This window comes from Drosophila subpulchrella, chromosome 3R (genome assembly GCF_014743375.2).
Source record: "Drosophila subpulchrella strain 33 F10 #4 breed RU33 chromosome 3R, RU_Dsub_v1.1 Primary Assembly, whole genome shotgun sequence".
NCBI classification, from domain to species: Eukaryota; Metazoa; Arthropoda; class Insecta; order Diptera; family Drosophilidae; genus Drosophila; species Drosophila subpulchrella.
Genome location: NC_050609.1, coordinates 11,966,482 through 11,994,398, shown reverse-complemented (window position 1 = coordinate 11,994,398; position 27,917 = coordinate 11,966,482). Strand labels below are relative to the sequence as shown.

At 47.8% G+C, this 27,917-nt stretch overlaps 16 protein-coding genes and 2 non-coding genes across 20 annotated transcripts; 7 read left to right on the top strand and 11 right to left on the bottom strand.

Moving 5' to 3' along the window:
* Positions 1-30: 30 nt before the first annotated feature.
* LOC119550402 (antigen 5 like allergen Cul n 1-like) lies at positions 31-1,028 on the bottom strand. Its single transcript, XM_037859060.1, has 2 exons — positions 870-1,028; positions 31-818 (listed from the first exon to the last, which is right to left on the bottom strand). The coding sequence occupies exons 1-2, from the start codon at positions 993-995 to the stop codon at positions 144-146; spliced, it is 801 nt and encodes a 266-aa protein (XP_037714988.1). The 5' UTR covers positions 996-1,028; the 3' UTR covers positions 31-143.
* A 177-nt stretch (positions 1,029-1,205) lies between these two features.
* On the top strand, positions 1,206-2,197 carry LOC119550419 (antigen 5 like allergen Cul n 1-like). The gene is made up of 2 exons (XM_037859085.1): positions 1,206-1,360; positions 1,412-2,197. The coding sequence occupies exons 1-2, from the start codon at positions 1,253-1,255 to the stop codon at positions 2,084-2,086; spliced, it is 783 nt and encodes a 260-aa protein (XP_037715013.1). The 5' UTR covers positions 1,206-1,252; the 3' UTR covers positions 2,087-2,197.
* LOC119550365 (zinc finger protein 664) lies at positions 2,113-4,387 on the bottom strand. 2 transcript variants are annotated; one of them, XM_037859008.1, is made up of 5 exons: positions 4,212-4,387; positions 3,581-4,131; positions 2,818-3,225; positions 2,643-2,759; positions 2,113-2,342 (listed from the first exon to the last, which is right to left on the bottom strand). In XM_037859008.1, the coding sequence occupies exons 1-5, from the start codon at positions 4,326-4,328 to the stop codon at positions 2,234-2,236; spliced, it is 1,302 nt and encodes a 433-aa protein (XP_037714936.1). In that variant the 5' UTR covers positions 4,329-4,387; the 3' UTR covers positions 2,113-2,233. The 2 variants fall into 2 exon arrangements, 1 of the variants encoding a protein (XP_037714936.1); XR_005219472.1 differs by lacking the exons at positions 2,113-2,342; positions 2,643-2,759 and adding an exon at positions 3,279-3,396 and having other exon boundaries at positions 3,089-3,225.
* Positions 4,388-4,559: 172 nt separating this feature from the next.
* On the bottom strand, positions 4,560-5,995 carry LOC119550383 (zinc finger protein 525). The gene is made up of 3 exons (XM_037859036.1): positions 5,793-5,995; positions 5,095-5,726; positions 4,560-4,937 (listed from the first exon to the last, which is right to left on the bottom strand). Exons 1-3 carry the CDS (start codon positions 5,922-5,924, stop codon positions 4,760-4,762), a joined length of 942 nt encoding a protein of 313 aa, XP_037714964.1. The 5' UTR covers positions 5,925-5,995; the 3' UTR covers positions 4,560-4,759.
* Positions 5,996-6,231: 236 nt separating this feature from the next.
* LOC119550435 (E3 ubiquitin-protein ligase MIEL1) lies at positions 6,232-7,168 on the bottom strand. Its single transcript, XM_037859111.1, has 2 exons — positions 6,846-7,168; positions 6,232-6,784 (listed from the first exon to the last, which is right to left on the bottom strand). Exons 1-2 carry the CDS (start codon positions 7,031-7,033, stop codon positions 6,475-6,477), a joined length of 498 nt encoding a protein of 165 aa, XP_037715039.1. The 5' UTR covers positions 7,034-7,168; the 3' UTR covers positions 6,232-6,474.
* Positions 7,169-7,315: 147 nt separating this feature from the next.
* Positions 7,316-9,828, top strand: LOC119550374 (arfaptin-2). Its single transcript, XM_037859025.1, has 5 exons — positions 7,316-7,801; positions 7,874-8,396; positions 8,743-8,911; positions 8,975-9,082; positions 9,134-9,828. Exons 1-5 carry the CDS (start codon positions 7,594-7,596, stop codon positions 9,176-9,178), a joined length of 1,053 nt encoding a protein of 350 aa, XP_037714953.1. The 5' UTR covers positions 7,316-7,593; the 3' UTR covers positions 9,179-9,828.
* LOC119550453 (DPH3 homolog) lies at positions 9,715-10,340 on the bottom strand. The gene is made up of 3 exons (XM_037859134.1): positions 10,120-10,340; positions 9,984-10,058; positions 9,715-9,917 (listed from the first exon to the last, which is right to left on the bottom strand). The coding sequence occupies exons 1-3, from the start codon at positions 10,225-10,227 to the stop codon at positions 9,840-9,842; spliced, it is 261 nt and encodes an 86-aa protein (XP_037715062.1). The 5' UTR covers positions 10,228-10,340; the 3' UTR covers positions 9,715-9,839.
* A 67-nt stretch (positions 10,341-10,407) lies between these two features.
* Positions 10,408-11,919, top strand: LOC119550393 (dnaJ homolog subfamily C member 17). The gene has a single exon (XM_037859047.1). The coding sequence runs from the start codon at positions 10,664-10,666 to the stop codon at positions 11,561-11,563; it is 900 nt and encodes a 299-aa protein (XP_037714975.1). The 5' UTR covers positions 10,408-10,663; the 3' UTR covers positions 11,564-11,919.
* A 373-nt stretch (positions 11,920-12,292) lies between these two features.
* Positions 12,293-14,690, top strand: LOC119550360 (GRIP and coiled-coil domain-containing protein 1). The gene is made up of 3 exons (XM_037858985.1): positions 12,293-12,492; positions 12,546-14,376; positions 14,440-14,690. Exons 1-3 carry the CDS (start codon positions 12,411-12,413, stop codon positions 14,618-14,620), a joined length of 2,094 nt encoding a protein of 697 aa, XP_037714913.1. The 5' UTR covers positions 12,293-12,410; the 3' UTR covers positions 14,621-14,690.
* Positions 14,618-16,102, bottom strand: LOC119550361 (protein arginine methyltransferase NDUFAF7 homolog, mitochondrial). Its single transcript, XM_037858995.1, has 2 exons — positions 15,741-16,102; positions 14,618-15,689 (listed from the first exon to the last, which is right to left on the bottom strand). Exons 1-2 carry the CDS (start codon positions 16,062-16,064, stop codon positions 14,694-14,696), a joined length of 1,320 nt encoding a protein of 439 aa, XP_037714923.1. The 5' UTR covers positions 16,065-16,102; the 3' UTR covers positions 14,618-14,693.
* A 288-nt stretch (positions 16,103-16,390) lies between these two features.
* On the bottom strand, positions 16,391-17,371 carry LOC119550410 (antigen 5 like allergen Cul n 1-like). Its single transcript, XM_037859072.1, has 2 exons — positions 17,214-17,371; positions 16,391-17,163 (listed from the first exon to the last, which is right to left on the bottom strand). Exons 1-2 carry the CDS (start codon positions 17,337-17,339, stop codon positions 16,489-16,491), a joined length of 801 nt encoding a protein of 266 aa, XP_037715000.1. The 5' UTR covers positions 17,340-17,371; the 3' UTR covers positions 16,391-16,488.
* Positions 17,372-17,556: 185 nt separating this feature from the next.
* LOC119550427 (antigen 5 like allergen Cul n 1-like) lies at positions 17,557-18,522 on the top strand. The gene is made up of 2 exons (XM_037859098.1): positions 17,557-17,704; positions 17,756-18,522. The coding sequence occupies exons 1-2, from the start codon at positions 17,597-17,599 to the stop codon at positions 18,428-18,430; spliced, it is 783 nt and encodes a 260-aa protein (XP_037715026.1). The 5' UTR covers positions 17,557-17,596; the 3' UTR covers positions 18,431-18,522.
* A 269-nt stretch (positions 18,523-18,791) lies between these two features.
* Positions 18,792-21,917, bottom strand: LOC119550345 (60S ribosomal protein L3). 2 transcript variants are annotated; one of them, XM_037858968.1, is made up of 6 exons: positions 21,758-21,916; positions 21,318-21,510; positions 20,955-21,123; positions 20,200-20,335; positions 19,485-19,874; positions 18,792-19,251 (listed from the first exon to the last, which is right to left on the bottom strand). In XM_037858968.1, exons 1-6 carry the CDS (start codon positions 21,758-21,760, stop codon positions 18,892-18,894), a joined length of 1,251 nt encoding a protein of 416 aa, XP_037714896.1. In that variant the 5' UTR covers positions 21,761-21,916; the 3' UTR covers positions 18,792-18,891. The 2 variants fall into 2 exon arrangements, with proteins under 2 accessions (XP_037714896.1, XP_037714904.1); XM_037858976.1 differs by lacking the exons at positions 18,792-19,251; positions 19,485-19,874; positions 20,200-20,335 and adding an exon at positions 20,406-20,625 and having other exon boundaries at positions 21,758-21,917.
* LOC119545870 lies at positions 20,761-20,841 on the bottom strand. Its single transcript, XR_005219149.1, has one exon. It is a non-coding gene; the product is annotated as a small nucleolar RNA U83 (small nucleolar RNA).
* LOC119545869 lies at positions 21,197-21,275 on the bottom strand. Its single transcript, XR_005219148.1, has one exon. It is a non-coding gene; the product is annotated as a small nucleolar RNA U43 (small nucleolar RNA).
* A 794-nt stretch (positions 21,918-22,711) lies between the features above and the next one.
* On the top strand, positions 22,712-24,086 carry LOC119563371 (J domain-containing protein CG6693). The gene has a single exon (XM_037876722.1). It carries the CDS (start codon positions 22,886-22,888, stop codon positions 23,780-23,782), a length of 897 nt encoding a protein of 298 aa, XP_037732650.1. The 5' UTR covers positions 22,712-22,885; the 3' UTR covers positions 23,783-24,086.
* Positions 24,087-24,321: 235 nt separating this feature from the next.
* Positions 24,322-26,523, top strand: LOC119563112 (zinc finger protein 184). The gene is made up of 5 exons (XM_037876355.1): positions 24,322-24,623; positions 24,686-25,068; positions 25,129-25,910; positions 25,984-26,319; positions 26,383-26,523. The coding sequence occupies exons 1-5, from the start codon at positions 24,392-24,394 to the stop codon at positions 26,501-26,503; spliced, it is 1,854 nt and encodes a 617-aa protein (XP_037732283.1). The 5' UTR covers positions 24,322-24,391; the 3' UTR covers positions 26,504-26,523.
* LOC119563113 (transcription factor Ouib) lies at positions 26,522-27,872 on the bottom strand. Its single transcript, XM_037876356.1, has 4 exons — positions 27,691-27,872; positions 26,853-27,625; positions 26,727-26,798; positions 26,522-26,670 (listed from the first exon to the last, which is right to left on the bottom strand). Exons 1-4 carry the CDS (start codon positions 27,805-27,807, stop codon positions 26,535-26,537), a joined length of 1,098 nt encoding a protein of 365 aa, XP_037732284.1. The 5' UTR covers positions 27,808-27,872; the 3' UTR covers positions 26,522-26,534.
* Between the last annotated feature and the right edge of the window lie 45 nt (positions 27,873-27,917).

The window sequence follows — 27,917 nt, the reverse complement described above, 5'->3', positions numbered from 1 at the left end:
GATTTCTCTAAAGGATCCCAAAACTTAAAATCATTGGTAACATATTTATTTCTTAAGCTCTTTGGCTTTTTATTTGCATGCTCATAAATTTTTACGGATACAAACCGCCGATTAAGATGATTTTTCTGATGTTTTAGTCGGATTTAGAATACCCTAGCGTTTTCGATGACCTTCTCGTTGTCGTAGATCTCCTTGGCGTAGCACAGGTTAGGATAGTCGAAGGCGGCTCCATAGCGGTTCTTGCATCCCGTGGTGGACTTCTCTCCGGGAGTGTAAACGGGCTGGCCCACGATGTTGGAGGTGGCGAAGTTGCAGGTCAGCACGAAGTGGTTGTAGAAGTCGCGGGAGAAGCGCACGGCGGCACATCCCACATGGGTGTTCTTCTCGGCCACGGAAATGGTGAACTTGGCCACATCCTTGCTGGGCAGCTCCTCCGGGAAGCTGGCGAGGATCTCTGGAGAGGCGTTGGAGCGCTGGGCGAACCAGTTCTCGATCTGCTCCTTGATTAGCTCGGCATCGGTATACTCTGTCTCGGCTCCACTGTAGCTGAAGATGGCGTTGTTCTGGCCAGCGTAAGCGAATCTTTCCGTGCTGCGACACTTGTCAGGAAGGGATTCACAGGTCTGGACGTTGAGCAGGGCCAGGTGGGAGAGCTCCTCGCACCAGGACATCTTGGCCATGCGAATCGCCTTGGGTAAACCCTCTATTTTGCCTCCAGCCACATTGTTTCGCAGTTCGTTGAAGAGGGTCAGGATCAGTTTGTGATGGGGCTCGATCTTCACCTCACGCACATCCTTGGGACAGTTTTCGCTGAAGTTCTGGAGGGGAATTAGGGTGAGTATCGAAAAGAGCTAGGTATCATTACTTACTCCTTTGTTATTGCAGGCTATATGCTTATCCAGACATGTGGGAAGGGCACAATAGTCCACAGCTAAGGATGAACCAAAGAGACCAACTGCCAGGAGCAGGAAACCAGGTAAAATGGTAAAAGCCATTGCTTGGATTGCTGCTAAACTGCGACTGATTCAACTGGCTCTTATTTCCAGCTTTTATAGAGGATACGAGCACTGTCTGGTTAAGTTACTAGAATGATTATTAGGAACTTTAAGCTGAAACCAGAGATTCCTTCGAAAACAGCTGCCCATTTCGCAGGTGATTGTTGCAATTCGAGGAATATGTGTGGCAGTCTTCCTATAAAAAGAGACCCCCAGACTAGTGGCACTTCAGTGAGAAGCCAACATTGGAGATCACCATGAAGACAATCATTGTACTAGCCTTCCTGATCGGAGCAACGATTGCAGTGGACTACTGTGCTCTGCCCACTTGCCTGGATAAGCACATAGCCTGCAATAACAAGGGAGTGAGTAATGATACCTAGCTATTTTCGATACTCATCCTAATTCCCCTTCAGAACTTCAGCGAAAACTGTCCCAAGGATGTGCGTGAGGTGAAGATCGAGCCCCACCACAAACTGATCCTTACCCTGTTCAACGAATTGCGAAACAATGTGGCTGGAGGCAAAATAGAGGGTTTACCCAAGGCGATTCGCATGGCCAAGATGTCCTGGTGTGAGGAGCTCTCCCACCTGGCCCTGCTCAACGTGCAGACCTGTGAATCCCTTCCTGACAAGTGTCGCAGCACGGAGAGGTTCGCCTACGCTGGCCAGAACAACGCCATCTTCAGCTACAGTGGGGCGGAGACAGAGTATACCGATGCAGAGCTGATCAAGGAGCAGATCGAGAACTGGTTCGCCCAGCGCTCCAACGCCTCTCCAGAGATCCTTGCCAGCTTCCCGGAGGAGCTGCCCAGCAAGGACGTGGCCAAGTTCACCATTTCCGTGGCCGAGAAGAACACCCATGTGGGATGTGCCGCCGTGCGCTTCTCCCGCGACTTCTACAACCACTTCGTGCTGACCTGCAACTTCGCCACCTCCAACATCGTGGGCCAGCCCGTTTACACTCCCGGAGAGAAGTCCACCACGGGATGCAAGAACCGCTATGGAGCCGCCTTCGACTATCCTAACCTGTGCTACGCCAAGGAGATCTACGACAACGAGAAGGTCATTGAAAGCGCCAAGGTGTTCTAGGTTGGACAAATACAAGGAAACGACACTTGATTATGGAACGGAAGCTTTATTTATATAATTTAGGTACACATATATGTATAATTAAAATGCAGCAGACTATATTAATTTCAATTCGAGGAATATTTTTCATGACGGTAACGAAGGAATTCAGGATTTGGCAGCCTTAGCACGGGCTTCCAGGGTCTTGTGTGCGTTTGACTTCGCATGAGATTTATAGTGTTTGAGTGTCTTGAAACTGATGCGGCATATGTCGCAGCTGAAAGAGATTGGGGGTGGAAACGAAGTCATTTAAAATGCAAGTGATTTATATTAAAATATAATTTGCAAATAAAATGAATTTTAGCATATAAAGTAGATATCGACTGAGGATGGGATATATGCATCTATATTCCAATCGGGTTGTATCTCAAACTAAATAATAAACTTTAAGAGTACTTTTTCAAGATAGTTATGATAATTCAAACTTAGCACTTTTTCAATTAGGTTATTAACTCCGCAATGAGTTCTAACGGCCACGTTTTAGGTAGAAAATTGATTCCTGAAGTTTAGTGCATACCTGTGATCACGAGACAAGTTGTGATACTTTTGGTGGGCCCTGCAGTCACCTGGAGTTACATACGACTTGGGGCAATACTCGCATTGGTAGATCCGTTTGCTGGCGTCCATGTGAACTCTTGGGGAGACAACAGTTCAGGTGAGTTTCAGGTTAACTAAGGTGAGCTAGAATCTACCTCTCGTGCATGCTGCGGGCGCTGCAGAATCGGAAGGTTTTCCCGCAGTCATAACGACAGGCGTAGGGACGCTCGGTTGTGTGGGTTTTCCGGTGCGAACTGAGTTCCGCGGCGACGGCGAAGGAGGAGTCGCACTGGTCACACTTGTGGGGTCGAGTTCCCGTATGGCGAACCAGATGGTTCTTTAGGTTAAAGGACGTGGTCAGCCGCTTGCCGCATATATGGCACACATGTTGGGCGACCGTAGGCTTTTGACACCGCTCCTCGTGGACCTCCAGCAGGATCTTGTTGTAGGATTTGTGCCGGCACTTGGTGCACGGGTGCGTCAATGGAAGATCTAGCATTTTGCAGTGCCTCGTGAGGGCGGCTGCCGATCGGAAGCCCTCGCTGCAGTGGTCACAAACGAATCTGAAAGGAACATTGTTTTAGTTGCTACTCCCTAATGGTTTGCTTTCTCGTACTGTGGATAGGCTGCGGGACAGTTATAGTCAGTCTTTGGATAAGGGTTTAAACAACTCTTAAAGATCTGTCTTTGATTTCCATAAAAACAGCCGGAATAAAATCATATAAAAATTCTTTCTAAAATATAAACGAAAACAGAGTTAAAATCAATTTGGAATCAGAAACATAAAAACAATACATCTATGTACTCACAATAAAACTATTCATGAATCTATTCTATTTATAATTTTGATCATTTTATAACTAGTGAAAGGAAACGCAGGCTAAATGAGTTTGGATATGTATAGTACATTGGTATTACTTGGTATTTGGAGGTACATCGTGCAGATGGTACTTGTGCAACGTCAGTTCGTCCACGGTGTCGAATTCGAGGCCGCATTTGCTGCAGGTGTGATTGGAGGAGTCTGGATTATCGTTGCCTTCACTTTCTTGGGGACTCGAAGGTTCCGGTTCCGGCGAGAGTCGCAGGTCGAACTTCTCATCCGACAACTGGCTATACGTAGGAAATCCCGAAGCAACATTTGGACTATCTTCTGGCGGAAATTCCTCCTTGCAACCCATCGACATTGTGTCCACAATATCCCCAACCTGTGGCTCCAGACGGTGGAGGGACTCAACTGCACCATCATCGTTCTGTCGCAGCGGCGACAAGTTGGAGTATTCCTCGGGACAGTCGTCCAACCACTGCTCCGCCAGGTGCTCGAAGGCCTCCTCCTCCTTGGCCACCTGTCGCAGCTGAAGTTCGAGGAGCTCCTGGGCCTCGATGCAAACCCGGCGAAAGTCGATGGCAATCTGCAGGTCGTGCTGGCACTCCTGGCACATTAACCTGGGCAGCTTCTCGTCCTCCTTCAGCTGCAGGGTAATTATAGAGCTTAGCTGGCCACCTACGCTCTGTCGCCTTGGGAACACGCCCACACGACTTGCACACTCACCTGCAAATTGGTCAGGGTCTCAATTTGCTGCAAAACGGAGGAACTCGATGGCTCGAATAGATCCTTGGCTGCCGCAGGATCGGCCATTCGCGAGCAGGTCCTGCAAATGAACCGCATGATTAAAAAAAAATAAAATAACCAGACACCCAGATCGATTGGAAGTATGTGATAGTTTGTTTGCAGGGAAGAACAAGAGTATCGGCATTCGCAATTTGCAACCCCCAAAGTTGACTTTCGCCCCGCAGCGCAAACATCCCACGCAAATTTTAAAAACTGACCTATTACCTTTTTCATTTATTTATAATGTTCAACAAAATATTAAATTATTTTTTAATTGTACACTCAATACAACTTAAAATTTTCTTATCTTCTTTTAAGAACTTATCATCCTTAATTTCATTCCAGTTTCATCATAAGATATTTTTTAGACAGAAGTAACGAAACTTATAATTAGGAGAATCACTCTTTTCGGGCAAATGTTTCAGTCAATGTAACTTAAAATTATTTGTATCTTCTTTTTAGCCATCAAAAACCATGTTATTTTCATTTTAGGCAGTCGAGGAACTGAAAATTGGGTTTATCCACTTTGTTGGCTCAATATTAAGCCGGTTTATTATCTTCTTTTGGGCAGTCGGGGCACTTTCCAATCTCTGCTGGTGTAGTTTAGTGGTTTTGTGTAAGGTTAAGTGGCTAGATCGTTGAAACCACTGGTTACAGGTATCGCAGCTGCAAAATAAAAACAAATATATATATTATAGTTCTAGAAATATGTATGTATTATAGTTTTATATCTACTGCTTCAGACAGAAGGGATGTTTTATAGGGCTATATAAGAATTACACCCTACGATGGGGTACATGAGGGGGTCAGGACTCCTACTCACTGGTACTTCCGCTGGTCGGTGTGCAGCATCTCATGCCTTTGGCGCGATGAGCTGGAGGTGAAGGTCTTCTCGCAGTGATGGCACTGAAAGGGTCGCTCGTTAGTGTGGTTGCGCTCGTGGATCGCCTTGCTGCTGCAGGAGCGGAAGGTCTTGGTGCAGAAGCGACATGCGTAGGGCCGGGCATCCGAATGCAGGATCCTGTGGCGGCGCATCTCGTTCTTCGTGTAGAACTTGGACTGACAGATGTCGCACTCGAAGGGCTTGTGCCCAGTGTGGCGCTGCAGGTGGAGCTTAAAGTCCAGGATAGACTTGCCCTTGTATACTCCGCCGCACTGGTCACAGAACCAGGTCTTGGAGCTTGGCGTCGCCCGTTTAGGCCTAGTCCTGGGAGACTGGTGGTCCACCTCCTGGTCCGCCTCCTCGACCATATCCTCCTGGTGAGGCTCCTCCTGCTCCAGTTCCTGCTCATCGAGTTCTTCATCAATTACAGCCGTTCCTTGCAAACGTTTCTTGTTGGAGGCCAAAAACGACTGATGGACATCCAGGCACTTGATGCGGAATGCCAAAATCCTGTCCAGCTGCAGTTTGCACCAATGGCAAATGAGATCTGGCATAGTAGTATCGAACTCCAGCTGGACAATTATTTAAATCAATTGGTTAAACTCTGGAATATAACTCTTAGAGGCTCATGTACTTACATACATATCGGTGATGTTTTCAATTAAACTTATCAAGTGATAATTGTGCTTGTCGAAGAGTTTAATAGCTCTGGCCCGCGAATTATTCACATTCTTACCGCAAGTGCGGCAAACTGAGCACAGCCCAGGCATTTTGAGTATATATTTTAAATACAAGGCAAAGGAAATCAAGATGTTTTTTAAAATTAAAGATTATTGTACTGCATTTCCTAGTGAATGGCGGTAGAAGAAGAAGCAAATCAGCTGGTACTTGGCTACTTATTAGTGTGTACACACTGGTTAAAATAGATTTCAGTTTTTGTATCCAAAGAAAACATAAATAAAAAGGCCGGCCGGTCCAAACAACAAAAAGAAATTGTTAATATTATTATCTACCCAATAGTTTTATTTGTTTCAAGATCACAAACCAGTATACTGCATTTATCTCAAGATGGAGGCGTTTGTGTAAGGCAATTTGTGTGGTTTATTTAACAAAACGCAAGATAATTAGACGCTAGGACAGACTTGTTTCGATTGCTTATCGCTTTTCCTAAGTTAATTAGTACAAATTGTTTGTGCACCAAGGGCTTAGCACTTGCTTAAGTTAATAACATGTGATTCCCTTAATATCTTCCTGTGGAGCGGTCTTAAGTTGAGAGATCTATTAATGTGATAACAGATCTCTGAAAGATATGTTGTGATCCTACACTTTCTCCCGGCAGAGTGGGCAGCATTTGGCTCCACTCTCGATAAACTGCTGGTGGCACTCAAAGTGCAGAGCATGTTGGCAACGCAAGTGAGCCATGTTAGCCATTGATAGCGACTCCAGGCAAATGGCACAGTTGTCGCCAGGTAGACTGAGATTAATAGGTTTGTCGCATAGTGGGCAGTTCCTGCGAATGTAGCGATACACCTCGAAGCAGGCCCCGTCCATGGCATGACCGCACTTCGTGTACTTCATGTCGCCATGTTCCATTTCTTCCAAGCAGACGGCGCACTTGTCCCCCGGCAGGCTGAAACAAGACAATGAGGTTTAGGAACCTAGAATCCCCATCGCCACTTGGCATCACCAACCTGCGCCGCGTTCGCTGTTCTGTGAAGTTCCGGCGCAAAATTGTTTCCCTAGTTCCTTCAAATTCATCCTCGTCCTCGTCCTCGTTCCTCCTGTGACGAACTACCCTCTGCGGCGGAGCGGGCGGGTTGAAGTAGATGACTAGAACTACCACCAAAGCCAGTGCGACGCCAAATAGTACGTAGCCCATTTTCCAGCCACTTGTGTTTTAAATGAAAAACGCAAAAGAAAGCAATTAAATAACCACTGAGAACTGAGATTAGGCAGGCCAATCGGTTTCTGCAAAATCCCCCAAAAATCAAAAGAACGTCCACTTTGGTATGACCGCAGGATGTCAGTAACAAAATACCCAGTGGATATTTAGCTATTTTCCCACTAGACCAGAATCAGGAAGACTTTTTTTTTGGTATATTTGTGTAAACTAAACTGGTACTAAAACTATATTTCACGGAGCCGGACGGTATTATTGATCGATGATTCCGCGGTCACACTTTTTCAGTTAAAAAAGTTTGATGAACTTTATGCGGATCTTTGAAAATTGCAAGACTACAGAGAGTTCAGGCATAGGTTGCTAAAGTCACGCCTCGCACAGAGCGCGAAATTGGTTTCAGCGTGGAAATCGCAGTACAAGGGCCGCCTCCGCCGTCTACCAAGCTTACACACACACACAGCACACACCCCCACAGACGGGAAAAGCCATTTTCCGCAGGCAATTAGAGGGTTTTCGGGGGCTGAAAGAAAGCAATCTCCATGGCGGATCGCGAGCGCAGCATTCACGAGATGCTAAAGGACGCGCCCTCGCTGAACGACAGCTGCGGAGCAGTACACACGGGCACCGAGGGCGGCAGCCTGGTACTCGGAAGCGCCAGCAGCCACAGCATCGCCGGAGGAGGAGGCCATGGAGCCCCGGGCGGTCCATTTGGCGCCCCCAACAGTCTGCCACTGCGCAACCATTCAGGTAAATCGTTATCGCACTGTTTTTGGCCCACCTGCCAACTGACTCATCAAACCTATTGATATATCCATTCAGCACCCACCACACCCATGTCGCCCAGTAGTCCACCATCGGGAAACGGCATCCTGAGCCCCACGGACAGCGGGAGCGGCAGCCTTATACGCACTAGCGCCTCCAAGATCGACAGCCTCAAGAACTGGAGCATATCCACGTACAAGTGCACTAGGCAAATTATGCTGGAGAAGCTGGGCAAGTCGCAGCGCACTGTGGACTCGGAGCTGGAGGCCCAGATTGAGCAGCTGCGCGAGACGCAGCGCAAGTATCTGTCCATCTTAAGGCTGACGCGGGCGTTCAGCTCGCACTTCCAGCATGTGATCGTCACCCAACACGCACTGGCCGACTCGTTTGCCGATCTGGCCCAGAAGAACCCCGAGCTGCAGAAGGAGTTCACCTGCAACTCGGAGACGCAGCGCAATCTCACCAAGAACGGCGAGCTGCTGCTCAACGCGCTCAATTTCTTCATTTCCTCGGTGAACACGCTGTGCAACAAGACGATCGACGACACCCTGCTGACGATACGACACTACGAAACAGCCAGGTAATAGAGCTCTTTCGGTGTGATGCAATATTTCCGCCCCTTTGCGTATTTAGTGTTAATGCTTTCTTATAATTCCTTGAAAAAATACTTGTTATATTATTTACTTGTTTGGTTTTAACATATTTTTTATGGATATAAATGTAATTCACATTTTTTGCGTTGCTTTGCATGCAAATTTGCTTATCTCGTTTTCATATCTTGAAAAATTTCAATTGTAGCTCTATAAAAGCATGATTAATGTCTCATTTTTTGAAGCGGACTTATCTAACACTAAAAAACAAAGCAATTCATGTTAAAATGAGATCATTTCCTATGAAACTTATTATAAATCTCGTTCTCCCATTAGAATCGAATTTGATGCCTATCGCATGGACTTGGAGAACACCAAGCCGGAGCTGACGCCCTCGGCTGCAGCTTTGGAGGAGACCCAGCGCAGCTACGCGCAGCACAAGGAGCAATACGAGAAGCTGCGCTCTGACGTGGCGATTAAAATGCAATTCCTCGACGAGAATCGCGTAAGTTAAGCCTTAATAAAACAAGAGATAAATACATATAATGTATGTGTGTTCCGTCGGCAGATTAAAGTGATGCACAAGCAACTGATTCTGCTGCACAATGCTATCGCAGCTTACTTCTCGGGCAATGCAATGGCACTGGAAAGCACCCTAAAGCAGTTCAATATAAAGGTGAGAAATAGATTTATGTAGTATTTAAATATTAAACTCTTTGCCTTTCAGCTTAAGTCGCCCAATGCCGTCACTGGATCCTGGCTGGAACAGTAGAATCAGTAGATCCCTCCCACTCTCGAAAAGCATTGCAGACGGCATTTAAGCGCATATAATGGGGAGACCTGGATCCCTTTCGTCCTCGTACTCCTTCACTCACTTGCTGAACGAGCACGCTCTCTAAAAACAAAATCAGGAGCAGAGTAAATCCAATATCCAATCCACTGGATGCTGCATGACGAACCGTAACAATATTTACGTGCTAAGTTTAAGTCGAATTCCTAAGCCGTAAGCAGAAAGTGGTAACTGTATGTTATATATATATATATATTTTTCCAACCGCTTTCCACTGTATGTAACTCTCTGTACTACTCACATTTCCACACTTGGTACGCCACAGTTCCTTTGATTTGTGTTTCCAAATTGCCACTTTGTGTTTGGGTATCACATTGCGCTCTGCTTGTGAAACTTAGACCAAAAAGTGCTCAGTGCAATGTATGTGTTAACCCTTTGTCTTAGTTCTAGATATTGTACAATGCGTGTATAAATCATTTGTAATTCACCCAAACGAAAATCCATAACAAATCGAAATGTTTCCCGCGAGCTTGCATAATTTGAATTCATTGTTTTACTAGTCAACGTATTATTTACACTAAAATGAAATCTATATATAAAAGTATATAAATAAAAACTATTTAATTACACCATATGGCTTGTGTTAGTTCTTCTCCAGCTTCAAGTCGCTAAGTTTTTCGTTCAGAGCGGATTCCTCATCTTCCTCAGCTTTGAACATATCCTGAAATTTTGAATATTTTATAGATTTAGAGTGGGTAACCCGGGTACATCTAGGTGGGTCACTTACCGGATCGTAAATGACCTTGATGACTAGCGAGCAGCTGGGACAGGTGGCCACCTCCTCGCCCTCGATCAGCTCCTCCTGAGACGGAAAATTACCAATTTACAAAAGGCCAGAAGGGGTTGCGTATACGCCGCGTTACCTTGGAGATCTGAAATCGATCGCCGCAGGGACAGGGATAGTAGTACATCTCCTCTTCCTCGTCGTACTCAAAGTCCTCGATTTCCACCTCGTCGTGATAGATGCTCATGACGTACTTTCTGCTTATCTCAGGGGTTTGAAATCATTATATACAGGGTTTAAGGCGATTACAGAAATATATCCACGCCAAACAATTGCGCACGTTGTATTGCAGTGCTGCCAACTCGGCGCACAAATCAGCTGATCCAGTAAACAGTTTGGCTGGGAAATGTTTTATTTTCATTTTATTAAAAGCCGGCTGCAGTTGGGAAATTAATCCGCGGCTATAATACCATAAAAAAAAGCATATTTAATTAAATATTTATATTTATTTATAACTAGTTGGTGTACTCAAAAACAAGGTATTCCCAGAGCTGCTGATTCAGTATCGTTTGGTAAACAATTTGCCCAGCAAATGTTTGGTTTGTGATTTATTGGAATTGTGCAATTAGTAAATACTACTAAAATATATTAGGATAAAGTATATTTTATACCAGCAAATCGAAATGGCTAGCAAAAAGTTCAGCGACATCAATCTGTACGATCTTTTGGGCATTTCCCTGGAGGCCGATCAAAATGAGATACGCAAGGCATACCGCAAAAGGGCGCTCGATTGCCATCCCGACAAGAATCCGGATAACCCCAAGGCGGTGGAGCGCTTTCACGAGCTGTCCAAGGCCCTGGAGATTCTCACGGACGAATCCGCCCGGGCGGCCTACGACAAAGTGCTGAGGGCCAAGAAGGCGGCGGAGCTGAGGAGTCGCCAGCTGGACGGGAAGCGGCAGAAGCTCAAGCAGGAGCTGGAGGAACGGGAACGGGCTGCCCTGCACAAGCTGGCCAAGGCCCAGCCCTACAGCACGGTGGCCAAGAGCGATGAGGAGCTGCTGCAGGAGCAGATCGAGCGACTGAGGCGAGAGGGATCCCGGCTGCTGGAGGAGGAGCAGCGGGCCATGCAGGAGCAGTTCCGGCGCAATCACGCCGAGAAACAGAAGCTCCTGCAACAGCCGGCCAAGTTCGATTCGGCCCAGCATCGCATTAAAATGAAGTGGAAGGCCGATCCCGGCCAGGATTACACGCAGGAGCAGCTGCTCAAGTACCTCAAAAAGTATGGCGACGTGGTGGCTCTGGTGGTCAACAGCAAGCGGCGCGGACGCGCCATGGTGGAGCTAGCCACCCGCGAAGCCTGCGACATGGTGTTGGCCTACGAAAAGGGCGATCCCGCCAAACCACTGCACTTCGAATGGGTAACGCCGCCGGCGGAAGAGAAGCAGCCATTCAATTCATCCGCCACAGGGAGCACTGGCTCCACCACCGACTACGAGGACCTGGTCATGCGGAAGATGCGGCAGGCCGAGGAGCGGAAGCGGCTAATCGAGCAGATGATGAAGGACGAGGAGGGCGAATAGACTATAATTATTTAAGATACTGTTATTTAAATATTTGTAATAAGGTAACGATAAGCACAACTAAGAAAGCAACAATCGTTTCATTGTATTAACAATTGAATTTAATTTAAGTTTATATTGAGTTAGATAATACAAGAAAATGCTTATTTTTGCTTACCGTAAAGAAAGAAATTGGGCCAGATTATATGTAATACACATGTAAATCGCGAGATCTATAAATGTTGAGCAAATAAATTAATTTATATGCTTTCTTTAGCAAATTGGTTTAGTTACAATAATAATGCAGAGTTTGTAAAAAAATTATTAAATTAATAATAGACTTATATTAGAATATTGTTCAAGATAGCAAAACGATTTTTTAGAAATTCAAATAAAACAAAGGAGAAAGAAACTAATTTGAATCCTTTTCAAAAGAATATTGGTAAAAAAAAATTGGTTTAGTTACAATGATAATATCGAATTTGTAAATCATTAAAATTATAAAGAATAAGATTCAACCCGCAATTTATTTGTAAAATTCATTTTTAAGTGGACATTTAGGTAAAAACACTTTTAAGGAATAAAATAGAGAAAAATAAGATGTTGGGTATTATATCTTATCTTATCAGCAAAAAAATATTTATAACTTTTAAAGTTATACATTTTTATAAAACGGTAGAGAAATTTTGATTTATTTCAGTTCTGGACTATTTTTAGTAGCTCCGTAAAGAGCCAAGTTGGCAGCCCCGCCTGCCAGCTGTTAAAATTTATTAATTGCATTTGCATTGGCAAAAATGCCACGGGAGAGAAATAAATTGAAAAGCCAAGTCAACTAAAAGTTAAGCGACTTATTCCCACTCAAAGCGAGATGGAGAAGAGGCAGAGGGAACTGGAGGCGCTGGTGTCCACGCAGAAGGAGCAGCTGGGGCGCTACGAGAAGCGACTGAAAGGTGAGCTCTTGGCGATATCCCAGTGCATTCCGGGTGATTAATCCAATTTGCAGACGTGGTCACTGCCTACAAGGGACTGCTAAAGGAGAAGGAGGCGCTGGAGACGAGTCTGGCGGCACATGCGGAGGCCACGGCGGTGGGCGACTCCGGGTCCCCGACCAGGAAGGTAGAGTCCCAAAACACCAGCACAGATTCAGCGGACGGAGCAGCAGAGGGAGCTTCGGGTCCTCCTGCTCTTCCTCCCGTCGAAGGTCAATTGCAAACCCAAATTATCACCCTGATGAACTCGCTGGCAACTCTCTCCGCCGAGAAATCCCGCATGGAGGCCTCCTTCCAGGCGGACAAGAAGCAACTGCGCAGCCAAATCGCCCAGAAGGAGCAGACCATTCAGGAGCTCCATGTACGCGCCAAGGAGCAGGCGGCGCGCGCCAAAAGCGACGTGGACGAGGTCAAGGCCAAGTGGATTGTGGAGCGGCAGGAGCGGGAGAAGGAGACAAACAACCAGATGCTCATGATCCGCGAGCTGCAGAAGCTCTATGCCGACGAGCGCCATCTGAAGGACAACATCGAGATGCAGCTGAACAATTTCAAGACCCAGTTCGCCAGCAACGAGGCCGAGAACAGTCGACTGCGGGAACTGCAGTCCCAGCTGAAGGAGGCCCGCTCGCAGCTGAAACAATACCAGACCAAGGCGGAGCAGTCTGCAGCGGCGGCCGCCAGTGCGGATAGCGCTGCTCTGCTCCAGCAAGTGCGCCTGGAAATGCAGCAGCTTAAGGATCAGCATGCGGTGGCCATTCGCCAGGAACAGAGGCGTGTGCTGCGGGCAGAGGATCAGAGTCGCAGGCAGGCGGCGTTGCATGAGGATCGCGTGGCCAGTTTGGAGGCACGCCTCGCTGAGCTCAGCACCACGGTGGGCAGCTACGATCGCCTGCGTCAGCAAGATCAGGAGAGCATACACGATCTTAAGCAGCAGCTGCAGGACTTGGAGCAGGCTCACGTCCGACCCACATCCAATTTAAAAGCTCTTAGTGAAGATGTAGACGTGGCCACGCTGGTGGACGAGATGGTGCGTCTGAAGAAACTGCTTACCATTGCCAATGCCCGATCTGCCAACCCCATGGATCTCGGCGAGATCCTTTCTCTAAGCGGCCAAACAACAACGCGTGCCGAAAGCCACGCCCATTGCGAGCAACAGCTCCAGGGAGTCCAGCAAATGCTAGAGGCAGCCAAACAGCAACGACAACTACTCGAACAGAAGGTCCAACTGCAGCACTCGCACATCCAGACGCTGCAGGAGAAGGTGCAGGTGCTTAATCGCAACATCGACGAGGCGGAGATCGACCTGAAGCAGCAGGGCGAGAAGCTGCGCCTGGCCTTAAAGAGCGAGCGATCCAAGTGGCAGGAGGCCAAGGCGGAGCTGGAGAACGAGACGCGCTGCAAGCTCAACGAACTCGAGCAGCTTTTGCAGAAGCAGCGCCAGAGATCCCTGCAGCTTCTCGATGAGAAGGAGCAGGAGATCAAGACGCTACAGACCTCCTTTGAGGTCTTTCACTCGGCCAGCGGTGTGGGCAGCACACTGGCCACTCCCACACTGGAAGCCGCTGCAGAATCATTTAACTATTCCTCCGATGCCGACAGTGTCGAGGTGGAGGGCGAGCAGCGGGAACGGAAGCTAAAGGTGCGCTCCAAGAAAATGTCGCTGGGCGAAAACTGCCACATGCTGCATTACGCCAATGAGTTGGCTCGAAAGGACATCGAAATTACAAACCTGCGCAAGGCCAAGTACGCCGCCGAGTCCACGCTGAGAAAGGCCATCCAGGATAAGGTCACATCTCAACAGGAAATGCACGAGAAGATTGAATGCCTGGAGGAGCAGGTGGACAGGTGGGGTTTTCTGATAGTCTCAAACAAGGAGTAGTATTAAATGCGCTCCCCTTTCCATTCCAGACTCGAACGCTGCAAGACGCGCGAGGGCGCCAACCTGGAGTACCTGAAGAACGTGATCATCAGCTACATTGTTACCCGGGACGCGGATGGCAAGCGTCACATGCTGAACGCCATCTCGGCGGTGCTCCAGTTCACCGCCACAGAGATGCAGGCCATCAATGCATCATTCCAGAAGAAATAACATTCGTATTTTGTTTAACAATCATGTGCAACATATTTAAATCCTTAAAAAACACATATTTAACCTGCAATTACTAACTGAATCCGACGACGGGATATTTGTCTAGATGGGAAGCCAGCACGCCGGGGAACATGGCGAGGAACTTAAAACGACTGCCCATTTGCGCGGAGTCCGTGAGCATCTCGTAACCAGAGCGGATTATCTGCTGGTTTTCGGGCAATGCGTGAGCCAACAGTTGATCCAGTCGAGCCTCTCCCTGCATACGCTGCAGAAACAGTCCCTGCTCCACGGGTCCGCAGCAATGGACATTTCCCCGCGTCTCGGCGGTGTGCCTCACCAGCTTAAAGTCCACATCGGCCGTGAGATCGGCGGAACCCGGATCGATCAGGGGATCGTGTAGCTGGTGTTGCTTAAAGGCCCGGAAGGTGTCGATTTTCTCGCCAAAATGTCCATAGTCCATGATTAGGGCGATGCCGCCATCCCGTTCAATGCGCTCGGCCAGGAGTCCCACCTGGCGTTCCGTCTCCAGGGAGTACTCCAGACAGGACCGCGTCTCGCCAGGCATGGGACGGAAAACGCTCGACACGGGAGTTTGGCTGCGTGAGAGGACATACCGGAAGTCAGCCTGCTCCGCATCCTTGGCACCACCAGAAGCCACATCGATGAGCACTTCCTGCCACTTGCCGTCGACCAGCTGCATCTTGTGCACCGGCAGGGCGTCGAAGAACTCGTGGGCCAGCACCAGGGAGAATCCCTGAGGGACATCTTCCAGCCGGCGGTGCCAGAAGGCTTTCGTCCCGGTAGCAGTAGTTCCCACTTGGTAATAGGGCAGCTGCGAGTCCTCCGGCAGGGTGTCGTGGGTGTAGCAGAAGCGCTGTGCCTGCGATTTGCTCAGAAATGGACTAACCTCCACCATGTGCATGGAGAACTCGGCGTCCTGTTTGAACTTGGTGATCACCTTCAGCACATCCCTGGCCAGGGTGCCGCGACCAGGACCCAATTCCACCAAATGGAAGGGCGAGGGACTGCCCATCTTACGCCATTCGCTTACCAACCAAATCCCGACGAGCTGTGGGGAGGGAAAGGTTCAGAGGGAGCATTTCTAATGCGGATGTCTTACCTCTCCGAAAATCTGTGATATTTCCGGTGAGGTGATGAAGTCACCCTCCCGGCCGAACACATCCTTGTTCATGTAGTAGCCACCTTGAGGATTGGTCAGCACTTCGCGCATGTATTCCGCCACGGGAATGGGTCCGGTGGCCAGAATCTTGGCTCGCAACTGCTTGGCCAGGCTGCCATGGCCGTTTTCCACTGTTGAGGATGCTCCTGATTGCTCCTTCGCCGGCTCCACCTTCGGAGCACCTGTGGCAGCCAGATTCGGACGACGGACGGACTTGTAGCTATACCATCGCCGGCTGCCGATCCTTAAAGCTTCGCGTAACATCTCGAGCCGGCTACAAAATTTCTACGAAAATAAATCAGACCTATGAAGAGAATATAATCGATTGCGGGATACCCTGTAATTTATTTTAATTATAATTAATTTTTAACTTGTTATATAACCATTTCTACTATTAAATTACACCCTTAGTTACATAACAAAATTATGTTTATGGATCAAATGTTTTCCCTTCCTCTTTTGTAATTAATTTTTACTCAGAAAACAGGTGTATAATAATTGCCTTTTAACACAATTACAGGGTATTCCACTTTCCCCAAAGGAGACTGCCAACTTGCTGGCAAAACAGCTGATTGAAAAGTAAAAAGCCGTTACGTTCATATTTTAAATTTATTATGTTAGCACACTTTAATTAAGCAGTTTTGACAATTCAATCTCGTAATCCCATTAATCCGTATCCAATCTTTTCCTAGAACACCTTGGCGTTTTCAATGACCTTCTCGTTGTCGTAGATCTCCTTGGCGTAGCACAGGTTAGGATAGTCGAAGGCGGCTCCATAGCGGTTCTTGCATCCCGTGGTGGACTTCTCTCCGGGAGTGTAAACGGGCTGGCCCACGATGTTGGAGGTGGCGAAGTTGCAGGTCAGCACGAAGTGGTTGTAGAAGTCGCGGGAGAAGCGCACGGCGGCACATCCCACATGGGTGTTCTTCTCGGCCACGGAAATGGTGAACTTGGCCACATCCTTGCTGGGCAGCTCCTCCGGGAAGTTGGCAAGTATCTCTGGAGAGGCGTTCGAGCGCTGGGCGAACCAGTTCTCGATCTGCTCCTTGATCAGCTCTGCATCGGTGTACTCTGTCTCCGCCCCACTGTAGCTGAAGATGGCGTTGTTCTGGCCAGCGTAGGCGAACCTCTCCGTGCTGCGACACTTGTCAGGAAGGGATTCACAGGTCTGAACGTTGAGCAGGGCCAGGTGGGAGAGCTCCTCGCACCAGGACATCTTGGCCATTCGAATCGCCTTGGGTAAGCCTTCTATTTTGCCTCCAGCCACATTGTTTCGCAGTTCGTTGAAGAGGGTCAGGATCAGTTTGTGATGGGGCTCGATCTTAACCTCACGCACATCCTTGGGACAGTTTTCGCTAAAATTCTGGAGGAGAAGTAGGATGAGTTAAAAAAAAATAAGGTATCATTACTTACTCCTTTATTATTGCAGGCTATATGCTTATCCAGACATGTGGGAAGGGCACAATAGTCCACAGCTAAGGAGGAACCAAAGAGACCAACTGCCAGGAGCAGGAAACCAGGTAAAATGGTAAAAGCCATTGCTTGGAGTGCTGCTGAATTGCGACTGATTCAACTGGCTCTTATTTCCAGCTTTTATAGTGGATAGGAGCACTGCCTGGTTAAGTTACTAGCATAATTATTAGAAATTTTGAGCTGAAACCAGAGATTCCTTCGAAAACAGCTGCCCATTGCGCCGGTGATTGTTGAAATTCGAGGAATACGTGTGGAAGTCTTCCTATAAAAAGAGCCACTTGGACTAGTGGCGGTTCAGTGAGAAGCCAACATTGGAGATCACCATGAAGACAATCATCGTACTAGCCTTCCTGATCGGAGCCACCATTGCAGTGGACTACTGTGCTCTGCCTACTTGCCTGGATAAGCACATAGCCTGCAATAATAAGGGAGTAAGTAATGTTACCAAACTCTTTTCGATACTAATCCTTATTCCCCTCCAGAACTTCAGCGAAAACTGTCCAAAGGATGTGCGTGAGGTGAAGATCGAGCCGCATCACAAACTGATCCTGACCCTCTTCAACGAACTGCGAAACAACGTGGCTGGAGGCAAAATAGAAGGCTTACCCAAGGCGATTCGCATGGCCAAGATGTCCTGGTGCGAGGAGCTCTCCCACCTGGCCCTGCTTAACGTGCAGACTTGTGAATCCCTTCCTGACAAGTGTCGCAGCACGGAGAGATTCGCCTACGCTGGACAAAACAACGCCATCTTCAGCTACAGTGGGGCGGAGACAGAGTACACCGATGCCGAGCTAATCAAGGAGCAGATCGAGAACTGGTTTGCCCAGCGCTCAAACGCCTCTCCAGAGATCCTCGCCAGCTTTCCGGAGGAGCTGCCCAGCAAGGATGTGGCCAAGTTCACCATTTCCGTGGCCGAGAAGAACACCCATGTGGGATGTGCCGCCGTGCGCTTCTCCCGCGACTTCTACAACCACTTCGTGCTGACCTGCAACTTCGCCACCTCCAACATCGTGGGCCAGCCCGTTTACACTCCCGGAGAGAAGTCCACCACGGGATGCAAGAACCGCTATGGAGCCGCCTTCGACTATCCTAACCTGTGCTACGCCAAGGAGATTTACGACAACGAGAAGGTCGTTGAGGGCACCCACGTTTTTTAAAAAACTTTCATAGACTCGGAGTGATGATGACGACCAATGATCTTGAACTTCTTGTTATACAAAGCTTGCGCAAAATAAATTGCTAAAATCTACAAACATTGTCTTAAGTATGGGAATCTAAGCGATAAGAGGGTTTTTGTGTATTCAGTTGGTTTTTATTTATTGGTAGTAAACTATCGACTAGCGTCCTAATAATAATTAAAATTTAACGTGTATCACTAAGATATTGTAGTGGAATTTCTCAAATACATAAACCATGACTAAGAAAATTAGACACTATATTAAAGATCATCTCCAAATCAATATCAATATTTGCATAGGCAAGCAGTCTTTCCCCAGGGGTTTAAATTTAAAACATTGATTACATTAGCTTAGCCAAAATCTTTTTATTGATCGCCGCCCTACCGCAGCTGTGGGCGGTAGAAGCGAGCAGACAATTAAACGTTGACACGTAATTTTGCTTAAGCGGTGGTGGTGGCGGCGGCGGCAGCAGCGCTGGTGGTAGCGGCGGCCTCCTCCTTGAGACGATCCTTCTTGAGCGGACCCATGAAGGCCAGCTTGTCGGCAGGGGTCTGGAAGCGACCATGACCCATCTTCGACGAGGTGTCGATGAACTTGAGCTTGATCTGCTCCAGCGCAGAGCGCTTGGTGTGCTTCAGCAGGGACTTGCGCAGGGTGACGATGCGCTTCTTGGAGCCGATGCAGCAGCCCTTGATCATGACGAAGTCGTTGTTGACCTCACCGTAGTGGGGGAAGCCACCCATGGGGGTGATGCTCTTGTCGGTCAGATCGTACTCGGTGGAGGCGTTGTTCTTGATGACCTGTAAAAGATAAATAAATGCGTTAGTCCTCTGAAGTCTTGGGAAAACACCGAGAATTCAATCTTTTTTGGCTGAGATCTGTAATCAGTCCTATCATTATAAATATCACGGTTCATCAAGCTTTTTATTGTTTCGATGTCGTTAATGTTTTTAGGGTTTTTATCATCAGTGCAACAGATTTCTACAGCCCCTCTAGATTTAAGTCTCTTAAATGATGGCGTTCGAACGCTTACCTTGCCGTCCTTGGTGTGGATGCCAGCACCGATGCGGTAGATCTTCTTGTTGATCTCGGTACGGTGGTGGTAACCCTTCTGACCAGCACGGGCCACGGTGGTGGACACACGCGACGGATGCCAGGCTCCAATACAGGCCACCTTGCGCAGACCCTTGTGCGTCTTGCGGGGCAGCTTCTTGGTGTGCCAACGCGAGGTGACACCCTTGAAACCCTTACCCTTGGTCACGGCGACGCAGTCGATCATCTCGTCCTGTCCGAAAACGTTGCTGACCTGGATGGGTTTCTCCAGATGCTCGCGAGCCCACTTGACCTTGTCCTCGATGGAGCCGCCGTTCAGCTGGATCTCCATGACATGGGCCTTCTTTTGGCGCTGCTTGATCAAGCGGATCTAAGGGAAGATAGAGTAGATAGAATTTTTCAGTTAGTTTCATCCACTTGCATATAAGGTTTTTGGGCTGTGCGTGATATGGTTTAACCGCGCTCTCATCGCCTGAACGGCTCCGCACCGTTACTGGAATATATCAAGCTCCGCCACCCGAGGGGCAGTTTGCTCTGCGACGTTGCATCCCTAAACTGTGCATTGAATCCACAGCGCGAATGCTTTTTAGGCCAGGCGCACCAAAGGCACCGAGCCCGAGGACCCAGCACCAGTGGCGCAACAAGGCCAAGGACGTCGTGAATTCTAGGGTATTTTATAAACAATTGATATTTACCTGCGAGTGGGCAATCACACGGATCACCTTGCAGTAACGCAGCATCTTGCGGAAGTCATTCTCGATGCTCTTCTTGCCGAGATCATCGGTCCACTTCTTGCTGGCCTTGGTGAAAGCCTTCTTCTTGCTCTTGTACCTGATAGACGATGGTCAAGTTGGTCAGAAACGAGCGACATGACGCAATCCATTGGGTGCCTCAACAACTCCAACTTCTTAGCGGCGCTGCTGTTTATGTAAGGGCGAGATAGAACAGGAAGTGCACCTCATCGCAAACAAATGGCGAGCGGAGATGCGGTCTTCCATGCCGTGCTCACTCGTCAAGTAGTTTCAGTTAACCAGGGGCTCAGAGCCCCCAAGACCAAAAACCTGACAGCTCACACAACCTTCAGCGATTTAAAAAGCTCTCTCAGCAAGCTGATCGAAGAACTTTATGATTGCAATTTACATTTAATAGGGGGGTCTCTACATTGATTGCTTTAAGGTTTTACAGGGGAGTACACGCACAGATTGGTTTTCAAAACCAAAATAAATCGTATAAAAAACCACGTGTTTTCTAGTAGGCCGATCAGAAGGAAGGCAGCAGATGGTAAAAGGTTTCTCAACAATATTTTGCTCATTCAGATACCATCGTATCATCATCCAGACTAGTAGAAAACACGAGGTCGTTTCTGTGTGTGCACTGCATCCGGCGCAAACAAAATGGCGTCGGAGGGAAAAGGAAGGGAGGGGTAAACCACGTGGTCCTCGATACATACCAGTTCTTGTAGAAGCGACGACGGCACTCCTCGGACAGATGCTGGGCCCACACGTTGACCAGGGCACGCAGACCGAAGGGAGTCTCGATGTAGCCGACGGCACCGACCACAATCATGGGCGGGGTCTCCAGGACGGTGACGGCCTCAACCACCTCCTTCTTGTTGATCTCTGTAAGGAAGGAAGGAAATAAAGCCATTAAAATCATGCTAAGCGATTGCCTAAAGTCCATCTTTTGAGTGGATCAATCAGTCCGCCCTAGTTGAGATAATCACGGTTAATCAGTTGTGTTCTAACCATAAATCTTCTAGTTTACTCATCATGGAAGGGTAGGTGTGTTTTATATATGGAAAATAAGTACTTACTGGAGCCAGGACGATCGGCCTCGCGGACGATGTGCGTCATACCGGCCTTGTAGCCGATGAAGCAGGTCAGATGGACTGGCTTGCTGGGGTCATCCTTGGGGAAGGCCTTGACCTTGCCGCGGTGGCGCGCTGAGCGCTTCTTGGGGTAGAAGGCCATGGAACCATGGCGGGGCGCCGAGAACTTACGATGCGACTGGAAGATAAATTTAGAAAATCCATCAGCAATCTTGGCCTTTTCACTTTGAGGTTAGGTGAACACGTGGATGTTGCAAAGCAAGTTAATGTAATGGAATCGACTTGGATCTTATATTGCTTGCATGGTTTGTGCGAAGTCACTTGTATTTCTTGGTATTTCAAACAATTTACTTTACTTTAGTTAGCTCTGCCAACTTCTCTGTTCACATAGTTAGGAGTTAGTTAGTTAGGAGAGGAAATCTTACCATGACTGTTCTCTTCAGCCGATTTTTCGAAAAGAATGGACTGTTCTCCTCGGCCGATGAATCGAAAAGACCTAGGCTTTTCTCGAATGATTTGGACTCGGACTGATTTGGACTACGTAAGTTACGTACGCAAGTAACGTAAGTGGTCGGCAACGTAAGTGTCAGTAAAAAAGCGAGATAGCCTCAGCGTAAGTGTCAGTGAAAAAGGGAGACGCAAGATGCGTCTGGAGTGTCAGCAAAACGTAAGCCAACGTAAGTGTCAGTAAAAAAGGGAGACAGCCTCAGCGTAAGTGTCAGTAAAAAAGCGAGATGCAAGATCAGCCGACGAAAACGAAAAGAAGGAAGTCAAGCCCGGCAAAGCGAAGTTGGTTGCGATGGGCTGCTAGTGTTGCTAAAGGCCATTTTAAAAAAGGGCTAAAAAAGAACGAATACAAATATTTGTAAAAATATATCAAAATATGAATATATCGATATTTTTAAATAATAATAAATATTTATATCGATTTTCTAACAGCAATCCCATGGGATTATAATTGCTAAGATAATTTAGAATAAAAAAATATAAGCAAACACTTATAAGTTTATATATGCTAAGATAGCTTTGAATAAAAAAGATGTGCATACTTATGAATTAAAATATTGTGGTTGTGTATACTGAGTTTTAACCTGATATGTTTTTAAATGTAATTTCAAGACTTTTTGTATTGTTAAATGTTTTTTAAATTATTGAAATATAGCAAAATTGTGTTTTTACCTTATCTAGCGCTCATTAAGCGTAAGTTTCTCATGTGGATCAATATAAATTGTATACGACTTAGCGCTATAGATATATCTGTGTCTTTCCTGATAGATACGTATTTATTTATGCTATACGTAGGTACAAACCTAATTATTTTTTCTATTTAAATATCCTTTGTTATCAGTGCCACAGAATATAACTTTTCACTTACGTCAAAAATTAATTTGGAAAATTAGGAGGTGTAGAGAGGCCCTAGGTAAGCCGATATAGCCAAGTTTCGCACCATTTCAAGCCAGAAATTTTGACCACCCCTCGCGCGGGCACACTGGCGCGGCGTTTTGGCGCATTTTGTGGTAGTGTTTGTGTCGGAAAATAAAATAAAATTCGCAATGTCGACGCTGGAACTGTGCGAAAAGTACTTTGGGACGCGGGATGTGTACCAGCTGATGGGCCTGGCCAAGGGCGCCGTCGAGAAGGAGGTGAAGAAGGCCTACCACAAGCTCTCGCTGCTCGTCCATCCCGATCGAGTGCCGGAGGAGCAGAAGGCGGAGTCCACGGAGAAGTTCAAGGTGCTGTCGAAGCTCTACCAGGTGCTCACCGACACCCAGAAGCGAGCCCTGTACGACGAGCAGGGCGTGATCGACGACGACGACGAGGCGGAGTCCAAGCTGTCGTCCTGGCTGGACCTCTGGAGCAAGATCTTCAAGCCCATCACCGAGGAGGACATCAACAACTATGAGAAGGAGTACGTGGACTCGGAGCTGGAGCGCACGGACGTGAAGAAGGCGTATCTGGGCGGGAAGGGGTGCATTAACTACCTGATGAACCATGTGCCCTTCATGAAGGTGGAGGACGAGCCGCGCATCCAGAAGATCGTCCAGGACATGATTGCCAGCGAAGAGGTGCCCGAGTTCAAGATCTTCACCGAGGAGCCGGCCGCCAAGCGCAAGAAGCGCCATCAGAAGTACGCACGCGAATTCAAGGAGGCCAAGGTCATCAAGGAGCGCCTCAAGCGGCGCCAGCAGGAGAAGGACGACCAGGATCTGGCCGACAATGGCGGCGATCTGCAGCAAATGATCCTGGCGCGTCGCAACCAGCGGGAGTCCAACTTTGGTTCCCTGATGGACCGCCTCATGGAAAAGTACGGCACCGAGGACGACTCCGATACCGTCGACTTCAGCGCCTTCGAGAAGAAGAAAAAGAAGTCCAAGAAGCCCGCCAAGCAGGAGACCAAACAGAAGCTTAATGGAGTCAAGACTGGCAGGGTGGAGAAGACCAAGAACTAGGGTCAGTTTCCATCTCTCATCGTACTCTCTTAAATATAATATCCTAATCTTACGCCCTAGCTTAGTCTTAGTTACTCATACATATTATCCGTGTACGTACATATACTTCACACTTTCGTAAAATTCATACTGAATTGGGATTACAAAATTTCATTTTTGAACGGTACAAAACGACACTGAAGTGTTTATTTCTTGATTTGAAAAGTGCCCAATAGGTTCAGGAAATTACTGAAAATATTATGTTTACAGTCCTTTGGTTCTCATGTAAATCAAATAAATGATTCTAATGTTACTACTGCGCAAATGTATTGTTTTCTAATTTTTTCAGAAGTGTGAATACTTTTAGAATTATTTTGGAGGATTGGCGGGATGATATGTGTAATTAAATAAAAATCTTTCTGAAATATTAATTTGTTTCAATTTTTGAACGAAGAGAAAGAAGAATCTCTAATTTTTTTTATCGTTCATTTTAAAATGATCTCTAACTTGTGACGTCACCACGATAGCCACCTCGAACCTTGGTAATCATGCCCGTGCGACAAAAGGTCACACTAATTCAATGCTAAAAATATAAATTTTTATAAACATTGCGCACTTAGCTCTAAAATTATGAGATGTGCCGTGCCCAATTGCCGGAATGCCTTTGTGAGCAAATCCAAAAGGGATCCGGATCAGCAGCAACAGGTCGGCTTCTTCCGGTTTCCCAAATGCCCGGAAACATTCAAACTTTGGCTCGCCTTCTGTGGATTTACGGAGGACTCCATGAAGCTGAAGAATCCGTGCATTTGTATAGCACATTTCAAGGACGAAGACATCGAGGGAGCCCTTAAGTTCGAGATGGGTGAGTTAGCCCCAACAGCAAGCTATTGGAAATGATTAACCAAGTTCATCTCCTTTAAACAGGCCTGGCCAAAAAGCGAACTCTGCGACCGGGTGCCGTTCCCTGCCTAAACCAGAACCAAGAAAGTCCCTCGGAAAGAGCACGTCAGGAGAGGACGCAGCGGCGCAGGAACCAGAAACTGGTGGCCCAACTTCTGGCGGAGGATGAGGCCGAGTCCAGTGCTCCAGCGGCGCCAACATTTGTTAGTCCACAAAGTGATAAAGTGGATTTATCAGAGGCTATGGCAATGGATTTCGATCCGCTTATCGGCGAGGATAAGCTGAAAGAGCTGGAAAAGTGCCGCATCTGCTACCAGGACTTCGCCGTGGACTCCAGTGCCAAGGATCTCTTTGACCAGGCCAACAGTGTCCTGCTCTTCCACATAGAAGTCATCAGCGGAGTGTGGGTTGGTCATTAATTCACTACATTTAAGAAACAAACACTTATAATCCTACTTATCCTACAGATCAGCCCCAAACCAGACGAACCTCAGCTCATGTGCCCCGCTTGTGTCTTAGCCCTAGACCGGGCCATCGATTTTCGGGAGATGTGCATCAACACGGAGCTCAGGATCAGCCAGGCCAAGTCCTTAGCTGAAATGGAACCAGATAAAACGCAGATAGAGGCTCTGCATGAGGAGCAAGCTACTTCAGAGCCCGATTTGGCATCGGATTCAGAGTACACTAATGTAGAAGAGATTGAAGATCTAGAGGAAGAGCCTGCGGAAGAGGAAGCCCCATCGGATGATCAATTAAGTGAAGAGCCAGCCACAGAATCCACTGAGCCCGCCACACAAGATCCACTTAGTGTGGCTCTGGGCGCCAAGATTTTCAAGGAACTGATAGACCAATACACGGGTCACGAGAGACCCAAAAAAGAGGCACCGTTTGCAAAGAAGCCCAGGATCAGAAAAACTGCAGTTTGTGAACAGAAGCCAAGGCGCAGAGCCAATCCCAAGACGAAAGAAGAGAGGAACCTCATACGACGTGCCCAGCTGCGGGCCAAACCGCCGAATTTTGTGTGCGACCAGTGCGGCCAGGCCTTCCGCATGTCCCACAACCTGCAGATGCACATGCTCCGGCACAGTCGGATCAAGAATTACCAGTGCAGCGAGTGCCCGAAGACCTTCTACGACGCCTACATGCGCAACATGCACATTCGCATCCGTCACCGTGGCGAATCGCCCTTTGCATGCCGCTTCTGCAGCGAAACGTTTGCCTATGCGGGAGCTCGTCAAAAGCATGAAAGGTTGGTGGTAAATAAGTTAATTATTAAGTATTTTATATCTCCCTACTAATGCAGTTCCTATTCACTCTTTCAGTGAAGTGCACAATGCTGCGCCACGTTTGATTGTGAAGCGAATCAATCCTAAGCCTATGCCCAAGCCTCGAGAGGATGTACGCTATCAGTGCAAGCTGTGTCACAAACACTATGCCTCCAAGTATGCGCTTGGCTGGCACATCAAATCACACACCGATGCCAACGCCTTCAAGTGCCAGCAGTGCAGCAAGAGCTACTCGGATCCCAACAAGCTGAAGCGTCATGAGATGACACACGAGAAGCGACCGCTGCAGTGCGACATCTGCTTAAAAGGATTCTATCAGCGCACGCGATTGCGGGAGCACGAGCTCATCCACACCGGAGAACGTCCCTACTGGTGGGTTAGCAATTGCATCTGTTCGAATATGATATACATATAATATCCTTATGATATTTGCAGGTGCGAGGTCTGCAATGTCCATTTCCGCTACAAGTACAATATGAAGACTCATGCAAACAGCAAAACACATCAGGAAAATGTTCGAAAATCGGGTCAAGAACCAATTTTTGAAGACGAATGAAACGAGAGCTTGTTTTTTAACCGCAGTTGTTTCATGTATTTATGGCGGTAGGTTGCACTGATTTCGATTTGCGTATTTTTCTGCGCTCGTTTTCAATGTGACTGGAGGAGTTGATGTGCTGTGTGAAGTTTCCAGCGCGCAGGAACCAGAGATCGCAAACTTCACAGCTGAAGGAGGTCAGGAAATTAGCTAACACAATGGGTAAATGTGTGTGAAAACTTACTGGAATGTGCGTTCGCCTTTTTTTATGATCTCCCACTTGGACTGCGGAGCTCGTCCTTTTTTGCACGCCTCCCTGTAAAATGGATTGCCATGTAAATGGAGCAATAGAAAACCTAAGACGGCTAACCTTTCATGCCTCACTCGAGAGCTATTTGTGCTGTACTCCAGGCCGCAGAAAGTGCAGGCGTAGGGACCTTCCGTGTGCTTTAGCTGGTGGCGTCGCAACAGATGGAGCGTATAGCATTTCTGGTGGCATTGCTCGCACTCGAAGGGTTTGGTGCCCGTGTGCCGCAGGAGGTGGACATTGAGATTGCTGGTGTCTTTGAATTGCCGGCCGCAGTGCTCGCAGATGCAGGGCTTGGCATTCGGTCCATTTCGGTCAACAATGCGCTTCGGTTGCTTGTCGTTGATGACCTTCACGTGGATTAGCTTCCTGCCCATGCGCATTGTGTGCTTGCTGGACTTGATTTTGGTCTTGATTCTTCTCTGTTCCGCCTTGCTGGTGCTGCTGGCCACCATTTCAGTCTTTTCTTCTCCATAGTCCTCCGGCAGGGGCATGAAGTCCTCTCCCGGAGCATCCTCATAGCTGATTCCTTCGTCGAGCTTATTTTCTAAATACGACGATTCCGTTTCCTGCTCCTCTTGCACCTGGCTGGGTTCCACCTTGATTTCGCTGGCCGCCATCAGCTCGTCGATGCCCAGCGGATCAGGAGCAGCTGTTTGCTGGACGGGAAGCTGCAGAGGCACGGCCGCAGGGGCCTCGCCGAGATTCATCCAGCTCCGTCGCCTGGCGAAGTATTTCTCGATTTTGGCACATCGCCGGCGGAATTTCTGGACCTGCTTGAGCAGCGCCTGGCAATCCGGGCACATGTGGTTGGGCAAATCCTGGACATCCCGCAGCTGCGAGGTGGTAAACAATCTTTAGTGGAAACGGAAACCCACTGGAATTTGGATTTCGTGCTCACCCAGCAGTTGGTTATGGAGCGGACGCACTGCAGCAGCTTTCGACCCTCCGGCGAGAAGATCTGGAGGCACTGGTCGGCCACGATGGTCTTGCCGCAGGTGCGGCAGAACTCTTTCATTTCGCCCAATTGATTTGCCAATTATTTAAATTTATTTGTTTGACATGCACAAAAGGTGTGGCCGTTGGCCGAAATACCATACCTATATTAAATCTATTGGTCACTCTATA